The following is a 16,271-nucleotide window of genomic DNA, read 5'->3' on the forward strand; positions in this document are numbered from 1 at the left end:
GCTTAACTTCTTGTGTTTTCCTGTTTCATTTTTTTTTTAATCTTGTCGAATTATTTGTATTTATGCTTCTTTTATGGTTGATCTTTCTAGTTTCTATAGGGGAATGTAGATTCCTGGTACAACAGTTTCTTGGCAAGGAACCGGGTACAACTTTCCACCGATTCATTGACTTTGCTACACCTGCAATTAACAAAAAATTTAAGACTGGGTGGTGATGGTAACCTGCGAACTGAAGATTTTGTGCTCCATCTATCATCCATGTGAAACACGTGATAAAAATACTCATCCATTTCCAAATTCTATATTTTGCCTTTTGTTATTCCGACTTTTATTAGATATAACCAATGAAAACATAACTGGGTAACCTCACGTAGCGCGCGAGGCCCCAATTAAGTAGTTTACCAATACCGTTGATAGTTTATACGAGTCCGATTAATTTTATTATTTTTCTCATATCTTATTGTCTTATTGTGTATATCTGTTACATGTTACGTCCCATTTGGATTGTGCGTATTTTATGAAAAATTTTTAAAAATATTTTTCTAACACATTTTTTTGTTGGGAAAATCGTTTAAAACATCTCTCACATTTTGCAGAATGACTTTTTTCATCACTCACTTTTAAAAGTGTAAGTTTACATCCCTTACAAATTCATATTGGTCAATTTTGATCCCTACCTAAGTTTTCGACTAGTTTTTTTATCGAAATCCACTATATGCCTTGGACGTGACCATTTTTTAGGAGTAAAATTGTTAAATTAAATTTCACATAATCCAATTTTTTCGTTCCTCATATTTTATAAAATGAATTTTTTCGTACTGCACATTTATAAAAATGAATTTTTTTTATCCTTCACATTTTACAAAATGAATTTTTTTCATTTCTCACTGATCATGTGTACGAATAGTTTTCTTTTTTAAACCCATACATATATCTATTTGATTTCACCTAAACAATACGAATAGCATGTAATATATTTGTATTTGATTTCACTTACAATTACAATTAGTTTATTCAAGTAAAATTAAATAGAGATATATTACATGCTATTTGTACTTCAGTTGAAATAAATTAGACATATACATAAGTTTTCAAAAATAAGAAAAGACTATTCATACACAAGATTAATGAAAGATGAAAATTTTCATTTTGCAAAATGTGAAGGACGAAAAAATTTATTTTGTGAAATGTGAAGGACAAAAATATTCGTTTTTGTGAAATGTGAGGGACAATGGGTTAGATTATGTGAAATATGTTTGGCAATTTTACCCCTCAAATTATCTGGATGATCACTAACCTTCTGAAATTATCGAGTTTTGATCATTGAACTATTAAAAGTTTGGTTTTGTCCACTAAACTATTTAAAGTTTAGATTTCGAGTCATTCCGTTAGATTTAATTGTAAACTATACCTCTTTCATTTGTCTCGTGATCGTGTGAACACTTAGATCTGACATAGTTAACGATCAAATCTAATAGAATGGTCCGAAATCTAAACTTTAAATAGTTCAGGGGCCAAAATCAGATTTTTAATAGTTCAATGAGCAAGACTCAACGATTCTAAAATTTTAGTGGCTATCCAGATAATTTGCACTTTTTAAAAAAGATAGATTCTAGAATTCTTTTGCTTTAGTCCGCGGCCGCTTCCAGCCCAATATGGTTGTGGAATTTCAGCAACACTAATACTATATTTGATTACAGGTTACAGGTATTATTCTATCAATTTCACTGTGTCAATATTCGAAATCTTTCCTCTAGAACTTTTTTTTTTCTTTCCATTTTTAATCATGTAAAAAGACATAAATACTCTACCTTAATTGCTATTCCGACCACCTCATTTACACCATATTTATCAATGGTTCATCTTTCACATGATTAAAGTGTCCTTGACAAAGTTAGGTTTGTTAAGAGCACCAATACCGACTCTGTTTGTAATCGCTTCATTTCACTATTTTTAATGCTGATAGTGTCCAATAACAGGTAATGGCATTGGAGTTGGGAGAGCACAAAATCAGAGTGAATTCAGTAAGCCATGGAATCTTCAAATCTGAAATCACTGAAGGGCTACTAAGAAAGCATTGGATTTTTGATGCGGGAAAGAAAATAATTCCATTAGGAAACTTTTGCCCATCAGACCCGGCTTTGACATCGCTTGTTCGGTTCTTGATTCATGACTCCTCAAGCTATGTATCTGGCAATCATTTCATTATGGATGCTGGATATTCTCAAGCAGGAGTTCCCATTTTCTCTTCACTTTGAATTTCAAATGCTTGAAGTTACATGACACTTAAGCAACATTTCTAAAACGAAATTATTGGGAAAAATCAATAATTATGTAATCTTTGAGGCTAGGTAGTTTTACAAGGGTTATATGGTTTTTAATCATTGTGTGTGTATATGCATGCACTGTTATCTGTTGGTGCAAAAAACTAAGAAGATGAACAATGAAAGAAAAGGTTTCAAATCGTGAATTATATTAACTTTTCTTCAAATTATATGTGTCTACTATTAGTTTGCAATATGTAGGACGAGTATCTTTTAAGATAAGATGAAGTTTGTTTGACTATAACGTGCATTTACATCACAAATAGATTAAAATAATGGAGTATAGTTGATAATTTGTCAATGTGAATTATGATTTTTTACAGCAAACCATTCTCCCACTTGAACTTATGTAGTTGGGATTGTTGTTATACATTCAAGAGTAGTATCTTAGAGACAATGATTCAACTACTCTTAAAAGCGTTGTTTCATCTAAACAGGATTTAACATAAGTGGCACAAGAGATCAGAAAGATTCTCTGAATTTAAGGCATCATTTGGTGGTAAAATAACCACTTTGAACATGAAAAGGTGCCAAAATATCTTTTGAACATGGACTCTGTACCGAATCCCAGGTGATTGACTGAACGTGAAAAGCTTTTGAATTGTCGAGAAAAATGGAAAGATAATAAATGTTACCAAACTCAAGGACGGCTTTAATGGAGACTCTATCAGTCCTAAATTGGATTTTTTTTTGGGTGCTTTTGAAGACTAAATTGTTACCTTTTCAGTTTAAAGGACCAAATTGAGATTTGAAACCACTTTGAGGGGGTTAAAATAAGATTAACCCTAAATGTCCACCCCACAGCCCCATCCATTAGGAATCTGGAAAAAAATGCACTTTTTCATCTTCAAAATTTGGTTTGATGACCAATTTTGTTGCTAAAGTTTCAACAAGAATACACTTCATTCTCAAATTTCCTGAATTTGGGCAAATTAAGAACAATTGACAGAATAACATTCAATTTGGACAGAAAGCTGCACGTGAGAAGCATGCTCCGTTAGAACCAACGAAAAAGGAGTAAAACCCATTCATTCTTCATTTTTCTCCTTTCCTCTTCTTGTTGTAGCTCTAAATTTCTAACCACCCTCACCCTCCTAAATCCAAGCATCTGCCGGCGAGAAGGCCCACATAAACAGACGTCATGAGAATCCAACCAAAGAAAATGACATTGCAAAAAAAAAAAAAACTCAATAATTGTCCACCCCGTAAATCAACATGAAAATACAAGTAGCTGGCTGTTTTTTCATACAAAGCCCATTTTAAGTTGGAACTGAAAATCATGCCTATAAACAGCTGATAGTTTTTTCATATAGTGTAGGAAGGTCATAAACAACTAGTAGTTTATGGAAAATAAAAGAAGCCCACAAAAAATTCCATATACAACTAGTATTTTATTTGTTTCTCGAGAAAATAAAAAAAAACTATAAAGAGGTGGTAGTTTTTGGACAAGATAAAAGAAAAACTATAAACAGCTAGTAGAATCTGTACAAGACAAAGGAATAAAAAACTACCTTTTGTTTATGTCTTCTATTTTATCAAAAACCAACCAACTGTTGGGATTGCTATTATAACTTGCAAATAGGGTTTCCTTTATTATATATTTTTATGATAGGTAAAAAATAAAAATCAAATGGGTGGGCTAATTTAATGGGTGTGGATAGGTCCCCAAATTCAAGCCATTTATAACCCATAAATAAGCGGATGTCCGCCGTTTATATTGACTTTCTAGCGCATAGATGACCGGATTTAGGGTTAATTTCACTTTGCCCCCCCAAACTTTGGACGATTATCCACTTAAGTCCCTAAACTTCAAAATGGGACACTTAAGTCCCTAAACTTATAAGTACCTCCCACTTAAGGAAAATTGTTAACAAATCCTGAATGTCGTGGGTGGTCAAAGTGTCCCATTTTATAAGGGTTTAGGGTTTTAAGTGTCCCATTTTATAAGTTCTGGGACTTAAGTGGGAGGTATTTATAAGTTTAGGGACTTAAGTGTCCCATTTTGAAGTTTAGGGACTTAAGTGGATAATCGTCCAAAGTTTGGGGGGACAAAGTGGAATTAACCCCCGGATTTAGGATGGTGAGTGTGGCTACAAATTGTTTTTTAGGGCTACAAGCAGCAGAGGAGCGGAGAGGACATAAATGAACCAAGAACGAATTTTACCTGTTTTTTGTTGGGTGCAAAGTTGGTTCTAACTGGCCATGCTTCTCACATTTTCTTTTCCATCTATTTGAGTAGTATTCTATTAATCGTTCTTAATTGGCTAAAAATCAAGAACGTTGAAGATGAAATGTATTCTTGATGAAATTTTGGGGTTGAAATTAATCATCAACCCAAATTTTAAAGATGAAAAGTGCATTTTTCCCTTAGAAGTCTCGTCATCGTTGCTATGCATTCTGCCCTGTCATCCACAGAAAAGCAGACAGTTGATGTCTTCGTTATGTGTCAATTTGTAATGGTACCCCCCATTCAGTTATCCTTTCAAAAGATTAGGTTCTACTCATTAAGTCTGATACAGGTTTTATACGATGTTTAATGGTGATGATGAATTACAACGGCTATAAAAGTTAGACTAATAACTAACAAAATGAGATTTTGCTTAACAATAAAAAATCACGTACATTAAAATCGACTGGCATTGAGCACAAAGTGATGATTTCGTCACACTACCTACAGCAACTTACTCTTGGCGTGCGGTTTTAGTGTAAGTCAGTTTTTTTAGACGCTTAAAATTTATTGTTTAACATTCATGAATTTTTGTGCAATTGCTGACTCTTGGGTTGCAGTATCATGATCCGATTTGAATGGGACAATACAAGTGGGTTTGAGCCTACAATATCAACATTGAGTTCTTGGTTTGAACCATCAAAAATCAAGCATAATTAAAACTAGTTTTAAGGCACATCCAACATACGTGCAGTTAAAAATAATTATTAATTTTTATGAATATATTAATTTTATTTTTTACAAAATTAAATTTCATATAAATTCTTCATAAAAAAATTGCAATTTTTGTCAGTAATTTTTTCTTTAACACAATTATAGTTAATTTGGTAGTTACAATATTTAAGAGAGTTACGGGAGATTATTTTAGCAAATGCAATTAGGTGGTTAAGATAAAAATTAATTTTTTTAAGGGCAAAATTTGAAGTTCAAAAAATGGCACAGAATGTTCGTCTCAATTGACACCTCTCTTCCTTTCTTATTGTGTAGATTTGAGCCTACAATAGTTCAATATTGAGTTCTTGGTTTGAACCATCAAAATCAAGCATAATTGAAATGTTTGTACGTAGTAAAATTATGAGGAATGGCAGGAAACTTGTGAAATAACAAACCTACGGGAAAATTCCACTTTTCGTCCCCAAACCTTGGGCTAGATATATATTTCATTCCCAAACTTTGTGATGCAACACATTTAGTACATGAATTATCAATTTCTAAATATATTTAGTCCAAAAACAGCAAATTGATCAATTTAGACAAAAAAAAGTCACATGACCTTGTTAATACAGTTCTTTATTGGTAGAAATGACGACAATTTGTCCAAATTAGCTTGTTAATACAATTCTTTATATTTACAATGCTTTTGGTGACTAATTGAGTCACCTTTTTATATGCACGGCACAAGTAAATTGACCAACTAAGGAATTTTCATTACTAGATTTTGCAGAATATACAGTGCACAGTAGGGTTAGTTTTTGATAAAATAGAGGAAAGGTATAAACAATTGATAGTTTTCTGTTTCTTTATCTTGTACAGAAACTATCAGCTGTATATAATTTTTCTTTTATCTTGTCCAAAAACTACCACCTCTTCATAGCTTCTTTTTTATGATCTCTAGAAGCGGAAAAGATACTGGCTGTTTACGGGATTCTTTGTGGGTTTCTTTTATTTTCCATAAATTACTGTTAGTTATTGGCTTTCCTCCATATATAGGTTCAAGATATTTTTGTAATATTTGTTAACATGCTCATGAAAGAGAATTTGTGCTATATTTTTAACATAAATTTATTTTAGGCAAACAATATTTTTCTAATAGTTTTCTAATGAAGCCAATAAAAGCTGCAGGTAGTATCTTTTTTGGAATTTTTTTTTTCCTTAATGGTCGCGTGCTTGTTACATGACCCTTTTTTTTTTGTCTAAATTGATCAACTTGCCATTTCTAGACTAAATGTGTCCTGAAATTGGTAATTCAAGTGTTAAATATTAAAATGTGTTGCACCACAAATTTTGATAACGAAATGTGTCCTTAACCCAAAGTCTGGGATGAAAAGTGGAATTTCCTCCAAATCTGCTGGTCCTGCTATGAGTAGTGGACATTGAGATTAACACTAGCATAGACAATGTAATTGGGACAAAATTTGTTGCTTTTGTATATATTTTTATGCTTTTTTTTTCTTTAATTTTTTAAGGTGGCTATATGTCCTCCATTACAAAATTGTAATGCCATAAAACTAGGCAAGATCAGGAATACAAATATTAATGGCATTCCACCATTCTTTTGTATATGGAGATGAATATGCGTGCACTTTTTATAGTTTCAACAAAATTATCTTACATATTTTAGTGTATCACTTTAAAGCGCTTATACATAAATTGATTTAGAAGTAATTCGCACTTAGAATATTTCCTTTTCAATTATTACACATTCGTTTGGCCTGTTTTTGTTCTCTACCAACTCAGTACGTTCTCCGTGACTAAAGCCTAAACCACATAATTCACTAATGTGCTTCAAAGTAAAGAATTAAGCATTATGGTTGTTGATATAGTGGTTTTTTTTTTTTTTTGTTGCATAATCTATACTCCATGTGTTACTGGTACATTAAATTACTCAAGAATACCAAAAAATATTCCCACCCCATATCTTTTTCCATCCTACCATGGCAAAATGACAGAGTTTAGAGAACACTCTTTTTCCCTTTTTTGTAGGGTAGCAAAAAACCTCGGCTTCAACTCTCATCACCTTACTCAATTCTACACACACACACACTCTCTCTCTCTCTCTCTCTCACACACATTTGAGGCAAAATGCAAGAAATCACCAAGGAGCAAAATCTAAAAGCTATTGAAATTTTGGGTTTTTGTACAAAACTATTTATGTAATTCATGCCCTTTATGGTCTCAAAGATCCAAGGGATTTGTTGTGTTTGATAAGTGTTGGTTTCTGTTTGTTCTTGATGCTTGTGTTTCAATTGAATATTATGCACCGTTCTCTAGGAGACAGATGAAACAAAATTTGATTGGAGTCGAACACTGTTGTTGATTGTGTTAGATAGTGATTTGCAAGTGACATGTTGTCAATTGTGTTGGTTAGTGATTTATACAGGTGCCTTATAATTTCATGAACGGACCTTGCCTTGTAAGAATAACTATGATTGAATCCATTCAAATTTTTTATTACAAAAAAAAAAGATACCATGTTCGAATACTGAAATACTTTCTATCTTTGGTTTCATTTGTAAATTATTTATAAAATATTTAATAAGTATATACTCTGACTTGTAAGAATAACTAGAATCGAACCCATCCAAATTTTTTATTAAGTAAAAAAGATGCCATGTTTGAATACCGAAACATCTTCGATCTTTGGTTTCATTTGTAAATCATTTATGGAATATTTAATAAGAATATTTCGACGTCCAGTGGATTTTGTGTGGACGTTTCTTAGAAGATTCTGATGGATGGAATGAAGTTTTTCGATAAGAACAACGCTCGGGTTGTTCGATTTGAAAACACGCATTCCCACAGATACGATAATTGACTTGTCAACTCTCTGGGTGACTCGATCCAAGTGCCAACAAACAACCCTTTTTCTGGATCTTATTCTTGAAAGTTGACTTCAAAGGGTAGCGTCGGACCTTTTTCAAATATTAAACAATTACTATGCGGTAGTTATAACGACCTTGGTCCAAGTCAGCCCCCCAAGCTTAAAGGCCGTTAATTCGGACCTCGTTATTGCATAAGTTGGAAACCCGACCCGTAAGGCAAATAGTTGTCCTGGATCCAATCTCATCTGTCCAAGGATTTTGTGATCCAATCTTGAACATTTTTGTCAGTTATGGCGTATTGAGACCCGCTGTGAATGTATGAAGATCCATTTCATGTAGATTGGATATCTTTCTTTTCTTTTCTTTTTTTTCTGACGCAAGGGGTATCCGCGCCTCTACGATTTGAGAGGAGAGGCCCCATCCTCTGGAATACATTAATCCTGGGACTCGAACCCTTGTAAAGATAATGGATAACATATCCTGAGGAGGAAACGTGATCAATCGACCTATCCAGGAGAGGCTGTAGATTGGATATTTTCAACCAGTCACAATATATTTGTTTGAAATTGGTGGTAAAGATCCCACTTAACTGGTAGAAATATTAATTAGATGATCGTTTTGTCACTGTTTCGATTCTCGAGCCCTTTTTTATCTTTTTTTTTTCTTTTCTTTGTAAAGTTCAGAATTTGCTTGAATCTAAAAGGAAAAAAGTCACAGTAAATTGGACTCTACCTTACCCAAATTTGCACGTCTCCCTGCTCGTGGCACAAATCAACTCACATAGGTAAAAAGAAGGAAATTTACGTGATTTTGTGCGTTACATAGCATTGCCAGATGGTATATGTGGACTAACAGGAATTCTCTATCAATTTACCATACAGTTGATAGTTTGTACAAGTCTGATTAATTTTATTATGTTTTTTCATAAGTTACTGTCTTATTTGTGTATATTTGTCACACGTTACATTCCATTTGAATTGCAAGTATTTTACTAGAAAATTTAAAATATTCTTGTAACGTATTTTTAATTACTTTTTTATTATACGTACATCACATTACTAAATCCGTTTGAATCGTCACTTTTTAGAAAAAATAAACAAAAATATTCTCTTTACATATTCTTCTATTGTCTTTCCTTATTTTGCATACAACACAAAACATACAATATATCTTTTACAAAAAAACTTTTGAAAAATTGCAAGATCCCGTTTGAATTGCAACTTTTCAAATTTTTTCTCCCGAAAACTCCAATGCAAACAGATATAGATCATCTATATTGGTAAATTGATTATCATCACATGCAAATGTTTGTGGGGGCAAAATCTGTGTCTCAACCCCCACTTATTTTTCGGTGATTTGGGAATAGAGCGTAAATGAGAGGTAACCTTCCTATTTATCCCAAAAAAAAAAAAAAAAAAATTTTGTCCCAACCCCCAACCACCCTTCGGTATAGGTCCACCTTCAAGTTCAAACGGGGACGTCTTGCCTTAAAGGCATTGGTTGGTCCAAGTCAGCCACTCAAATAGAGTAAGTAATAAACCATTGCTCCATAATTTCCATTAAATTTCTCATCCTAGTACTATTTAATCCCTCCTTTCCGGCTCTTCTCCTCGGGCCTGTACAGAAATGACGAGCGAAGTCGCGAGCCGGCTGGAGCCATGGCACGAGCTGAGGGGCAAAGTGGTGATGGTAACCGGCGCGTCGTCCGGACTTGGGAAAGATTTCTGTCTGGACTTGGCTAAAGCCGGTTGCAAAATCATTGCGGCCGCTCGCAGAATCGACCGGCTTGAGACCCTCTGTGATGAGATCAACCGAATGAGTTTCAATTCCGACGAGTCGGGAACGAGTGAACTCAGGGCCGTGCCCATTGAGCTCGACGTTAGTTCTAATGGGCCGGCCATTGAAGCCGTCGTTCAGAAAGCTTGGGACGCGTTTGGACGCATCGATGCTCTCGTGAACAATGCCGGTGTCAGAGGTAATAGTCGTTATCACTTTTTTTTCTCCGAGAATTTGAATTGTTCTTTTCTGTTGTTCTATGAGAATTGAATTTCCAATGCTTGCTTATTTGAATTTGGATTAATTGCTTTTAAAGAGGCTTAAAATTTGGTGTTAGCACTTTTTTTAATCTTTTTCTAGCAGTGGAGGGTTGAGATTTAAAAAGCGGGAGGGGCTGGAAATTAGAAACCATAACCTCTAACCCTCAATAGTGTTAGCACTTCTATTATCTATATGTTTGTTAATGGAACTGTAGTGAAAAGACAAAAATACCCCTGTATGGATTGCTTACCGCTACAGCTTAATTGCAAAATAGAAAGGAGAATTTCGGTATCTTGATTTTTAAGAAAAAGTTGAATTTATATTAAAATCGTGTTTTTGGTTTGTGGGGTTTGGCTGCTTTTACTTGTCAAAGTTGGAAATGAGATTTTGATTTTGCATAATGGTTAAAGATAAAATAAAAAAATTTTAAAAAAATGCAAGTTTCAGCTATTGAGGATTAGAAGGAAAAATTGTGGCCTTTTTAAGTAGGGGAGATTAGAGTGATTTTGGTGGATATTTTTGGACCTCAATTGAAGTTAGATTGGAATGAGTTCATGATAGCCTAAATAGAAGTAGAAGACGCAGTCAACTCATGCATTAGCTTACACCTGTGCTTGCTAATGACGTTAAAATTTTATTTTAGAATTTCTAAAAAAAAATGTTATAAAGTTGCCATGTAAGTCCAAGTGAGATATGGTCTGATAAAACGTATCGTTTTTTTATTCTTAAAGGTACCCTTTAACATGTAATTGGTAATTTGGAGGTTCATTTCAAAGAAGTTGACCTCCTCCTAACTTTGGTAACATGTTCTTTTGGGGCTCATATTTAATCTTGGTAATTCACTCTGGCTGTTGTACAAAAATCTCTACACTGATAAGTTCAACCCATTTAAGTTTGATTATGCTAGCAATTGCAATTCATTGAGACACATGTATGACTACAAGTTGGAAGGGAATTATGTCAAGCATTCTGGCTACTTGTAAGTCTTATTTTGCTGTACCTTCATTGGATAGAGTACCAGTGATTTAGAGGAGAATCCAAGTTGTAATTTTGATTTTCGTTTGACTAGAATAGATAACATGGGGATCCTCAATTTCTTTCAGTGCAATTCCCTGCTAAGCAGTAAGCTAGTCAATTTCTACTTTTCTAGTGTTGATCCATCTAGTTTCATAGGGTTATTGAGCACTTCACTCCATCAGTTGTAGTTTTGCTATGAAAATGTCTTATGTACTTGTGAATTCTAGATGTTTAGAAAGAATTCCTGGTGAGGTACTAGTTGAGCACTCCAAATGAAAAGCTGTGGGTTTAGGCTTCAGCAATTCTCGAAGCATCAGTTCTCCAGTTTCATACATGCATTATGTGTATTTCGACTGAGCATGCTGAGATCCACAACCTGTGTACTTATTCCCATTATGTGTATTGCAGGCCGTCTGCATACTCCATTGGACTTGTCAGAGGAAGAATGGAATAATATCATTAAAACAAATCTGACTGGAACATGGTTGGTGTCAAAGTATGTCTGCATACGCATGCGTGATGCTAAGCAAGGGGGATGCGTCATCAATATATCCTCCATTTCTGGTCTCAATCGTGGACAGTTGCCTGGAGGTCTAGCATATGCTTCAGCAAAGGTTGCCATTAACACAATGACAAAGGTTTCATCCTTGACTGTTCCTAAGTTTAAATTCTGATGGATAAAATACAAGTATTTGACTTGCCATGAACTTGAATTAAGATAGAAATAGTTTATTGCTCTTGGATTGCCAATAAGAATCTCATTGATTCTATCATATCTGTACAACATGCTTCCTATTTGTGTGCATGTAAGGGATAATAATAGAAAATATTGATGGGACTGTTTCAGCTTTATACAGTAGCGGAGCCAGAAAAGATTTTCAGTGGGGGCAAAAGCAACACTAAAATTTTTGACCTACTCTTTTTCTAGTTTTTTAAGCAAAAAAAAATATATTCACTAACAAGTTGAAATGAAAAGCCTTTTTTTAGCTTGCTTCAAATGGAATTTTGTGGTCCACATATCCTTTTAGAATATTAGTTCATGAACCAACTTAGAGGACCATGTAATTCTTTCACTTTCTTCGTAAAAAAACTCTGGGGGCACACTTAAAATTATATCAAAATTTTACAGGTATTATAGGAATTTAAGGGGGATAGTGGGGCCCGTGCCCCCACCTTAAATCTGCCATTGGCTTCATGTACAAGTGAAGCTCAGGTGGTTATTATTTTTGGGTTGTTTCTGGCATAATTAAATTAGGAAACATGATAGAGTATGCTCTTAAATAGCCATATGCAATAAGATCAAGTAAGTTCTCAGTCCTATACTGAACTGCTTCTGTTAACCAATGAAAGTTTAAGTTTCTTGCTGTCTGGAGTTCAAATAAATGTTAAATGGAAGGGTAGTAAAAAAGATGGCTCATGTTAACTAATAAAATGATTTGTGTAGTAGAGTTGCTTGATTTACCTGCATCCTAATCCTTTAAGTGTTGCACTTGTCTGGCTGTGTGTATGGAACCTTCTTGTTTTTTAAAATAAAGATCTTGTACATCGTAATGGTAGACATTGTAACATCTAAAATTGAGCATAAGCTGAAGATCGATGCAACAGAATTGTAGCTTTACATTCAATGAATATGTGCCTTCTTGCTGAATTAGTGCTTTGAGGAAATTCCTGTATACTCCTGATATCATATTGCATTGAGTTGTACAGAGTTTTTTTATGTCAAGTTATTTGATAGTGAAGTTAAAGTGGTTTCTGAGCACTGAGTATGGATCGAAAAAGCCATAAGTTCAACGATGTAAATGGTTTCCCCCAGATTAGAAGAAACTAATAGCATTATCTTAAGCTCTACACTAGGCAGTAAGATTTCCAACTTGGCCTTTTGTACAAGACATTTGTAGATGGCCATTGTATGTGGCACTCGTGCAATTGTTGGTATTAAGTTAGACAGGCAGACAAATTGGAACTCTCAATCTTGCAGCTTAGTTATTGAACACGCTTGGAAAGTGCTATTACATGCTGTTTTGAAGCCTCATGTTCTACTTGAAGTTCTTTTTTCATTCTGCAGTTATTGCATGATTTATAATTTGTTTGGCGTTGAAATGTTCAAGGCTTTTATCATCTTATCTGAGTTTTGCCCTATATCTTTGCTGGATTATCATTTGGATTTCTAACTCTCACTCCCTTCATGAACCAAAAATCTTTTGGATTCTCACTTTGCCCTTTCTTTTGCTGCTTCTTCAAATCATAAATAGGTTATGGCAATGGAGTTGGGGGAGCACAAAATAAGAGTGAACTCAATCTCACCTGGACTTTTCAAATCTGAGATAACTGAGGGGCTCATGCAAAAAGACTGGTTGAAGAACGTTGCTCTTAAAACTGTCCCTTTAAGAACATATGGCACCGCAGATCCAGCATTGACATCAGTTATTCGATATTTAATCCATGACTCTTCTGAGTACGTATCAGGCAATAATTTTATTGTAGATGCTGGAACAACCTTACCTGGTCTTCCAATTTTCTCCTCTCTGTGAATGTCTCTCTATCTACTTGAAATCAGTTACCTGTAGCATGGAACTTTATTTTGTTGAAGAAATTGGTTTTCAAAAAAAAAAAGGGTTTGATTGGTTTTAGTTTCCCAGTTTTTACTTTTAAAAGATTCTGAGGGCAGGAAACTCTGCATATCTTTTCCCTAGAATTATTCGTTCTCCATTTTGTTTGGTTCTTGTTTCATCAGTAAGTCATCAACCACTTCGTTTGTCATCAACATAGGCTTTCAGGTTCTTTTTCTGTATGTGATTTCTTCTCCTACCAAAATGAACATGAGGACTGACAAGGGGAAAGAACATTTGTTTGTTATTCAAGATTTATACAAGAAATTTTTAAGCCTGTAGTGATGTAGATGGCTCTCAAATCTTGTACAAGAACGTCCGACAAATTGTAGTTGGACTTGGGAGTTGAAACGAGGCTGGCTAGGAGTCCAATCTTCTGATATGCTGTCGTTCGTTGCCCCAGGCAGGCTAGAAGATGCAGTCGACTAGTATGCATTTGATCTCAGAAATTTCCAATCCTTCAATTGCAATTGCTACTTCGAACAAAAAGTCCAAATAAACAATTTGTGAAGAGTATAAACTTAATTACTTTAAGGAAACAAAATTACAATTAATTTTTTTTTATGGTACAAGGGGCAATTGGAGGACTAGGGATAATGGGGCTAGCCGTAGTAATGAAGAAATTCCTTAAGAACAACAATTTTTTCAATAAAAACCTTGGATTAATCTTATACACACTTTCAGTGTATACACTATTATGATTAGATATATGTCATACGTGCAAAATTTGAATTTAAAATTCAAAATTTGTTCATGCGTCATCCATCCAATCGTAATAGTGTATACATTGACAATATGTATAAAATTTACTCAAAAACCTAATGTTAAAGTAGAGACGAGCATATTTGGGGCAGACATATCCAGATTGAATTCATATCGAAATTGAAATGAGTTTGGTAATTTGAATCCCGCAATTTGGCAATTTAGTTGATGCAGAGTAAGCACCGTGTTTGTTGAATTTAAAACGGACACCTAATTGGTGGGAAATTTTACCAATATGGCGCACACCAATATCGAATACAAATGCAAATTTCAAGACATAAATTGTAGCATATATTACTGATTACTATCATTTCATTATTTCTACACAATTAATATCATAAATTTTAACTTGTAAGTAGTAACCAATAAAGCATATATACATAGGTATAATCGTATAATAAATACTGATTCGTACCATAATAAATTGAGCCTGCCCGTATCTTATTTAAGGATTAAAAGGACTATCAATGTATGAATTAAGGAGAAAGAAGGACTAATGTGAAAATTTTTAGTAAATCAAAATTTTAATATTAAGAAAAACAAGTGATATTAAGAATCTAGGGTCCTATAAAAATGAACTTGATAGGAGATCTTTTAAGTCTTTTTTCTTTTTTGGGTGAACAACAATACGTGTTGTTTTTGTATTAGTTTCTAATTGAATTTGAAATTGAATTCGATGCTCTTGAATTTAAGAGCGAAATAGATACAATATTTGGGAGCTATATTAAAGGATGAATTGTACTAATGCACAACCTATATTAAAGGATGAATTGTATATTAAAGGATCAATTTTTTTGCACCGAGAGTACAGATTTTGTACTAATGCGCAACCTATATTAAAGGATGAATTGTATATTAAAGGATCAATTTTTTTGCACCGAGAGTACAGATTTTGTACTAATGCACAACCTATATTAAAGGATGAATTGTATATTTTAACTTCTATATTTTAAGGATTAATTATATGTACATTGATAGTTTATATACTTTCATTATTGATGCATAACAACTAATTTCAATTTAAATTTGAAATCTAAATTTTATATATGTATCATGCATTCAATGATGAAAGTAAGTAAATTTCACTCGTATTTGGATAGTAAATTATTTGAGATAATTTTGTGAAAAAATACTGTAGCACTTTTTTTTGATGTGATATATGTAAGATAAAAAAGTGATTGAAAAATGTATTGATGATGCAAGCAAGTCAATGTATGTAAATAAGGTGTAAATAATATGCATTTCAAACATGTACACACTACTAGTGTATATAATATCAACTCATATTTTAATCTCTAAGTCATGAGAAATGTAAAATAACAACATAGTAAGATCATCATATTTCAGAATTGTATATTTTAACCCCTATATTTTAAGCCTTAAGTCATGAGGAATGTAAAATAACAACATGGTCAAACCATCATATCTCAAATGTTCTCAAAACAAGACCAAAAAATAAAAAAATAAAAAAAGAAATCCCCAGAATGCAATTGGTTTAGAAAATACATTGCTATTAATCTTTTAAATGCTTCAAAAAACAAACACGCTTCCAAAATAGATTTTCTTTCGGGTCATGACTGCAATTGCCTAGTGGCTAAGGGTAGGGATAGCAACGGGGGTGGGCACCTGCGAGCACCCGCTCCGCGGGGGGACATTGGGGCGGGAGTAGAGCTGTAAACGAACCGAAACGAACCGAGTATCTCATGTTTGAGCTCTGTTCGTTAAGCGATTCGAACTCCGTTCGTGTTCGTTC

The 16,271-nt window shown here is 33.7% G+C and overlaps 1 protein-coding gene across 1 annotated transcript; it reads left to right on the forward strand.

Moving 5' to 3' along the window:
* Nucleotides 1–9,631: 9,631 nt before the first annotated feature.
* LOC113774814 (3-oxoacyl-[acyl-carrier-protein] reductase FabG-like) lies at nt 9,632–13,842 on the forward strand. The gene is made up of 3 exons (XM_027319439.1): nt 9,632–10,068; nt 11,556–11,785; nt 13,400–13,842. The coding sequence occupies exons 1-3, from the start codon at nt 9,720–9,722 to the stop codon at nt 13,676–13,678; spliced, it is 858 nt and encodes a 285-aa protein (XP_027175240.1). The 5' UTR covers nt 9,632–9,719; the 3' UTR covers nt 13,679–13,842.
* Nucleotides 13,843–16,271: the final 2,429 nt, after the last annotated feature.

The sequence above is a fragment of the Coffea eugenioides genome, chromosome 6 (genome assembly GCF_003713205.1).
Source record: "Coffea eugenioides isolate CCC68of chromosome 6, Ceug_1.0, whole genome shotgun sequence".
NCBI lineage: Eukaryota > Viridiplantae > Streptophyta > Magnoliopsida > Gentianales > Rubiaceae > Coffea > Coffea eugenioides.

What these genes read in the sequence shown, in the direction of transcription:
- LOC113774814 (XM_027319439.1), top strand. Translation starts at nt 9,720, where the DNA reads ATGACGAGCGAAGTCGCGAGCCGGCTGGAGCCATGGCACGAGCTGAGG. An exon ending in GAACAATGCCGGTGTCAGAG is followed by an intron (nt 10,069 to 11,555) that starts GTAATAGTCGTT and finishes TGTGTATTGCAG; the next exon opens with GCCGTCTGCATACTCCATTG. An exon ending in CCATTAACACAATGACAAAG is followed by an intron (nt 11,786 to 13,399) that starts GTTTCATCCTTG and finishes AATCATAAATAG; the next exon opens with GTTATGGCAATGGAGTTGGG.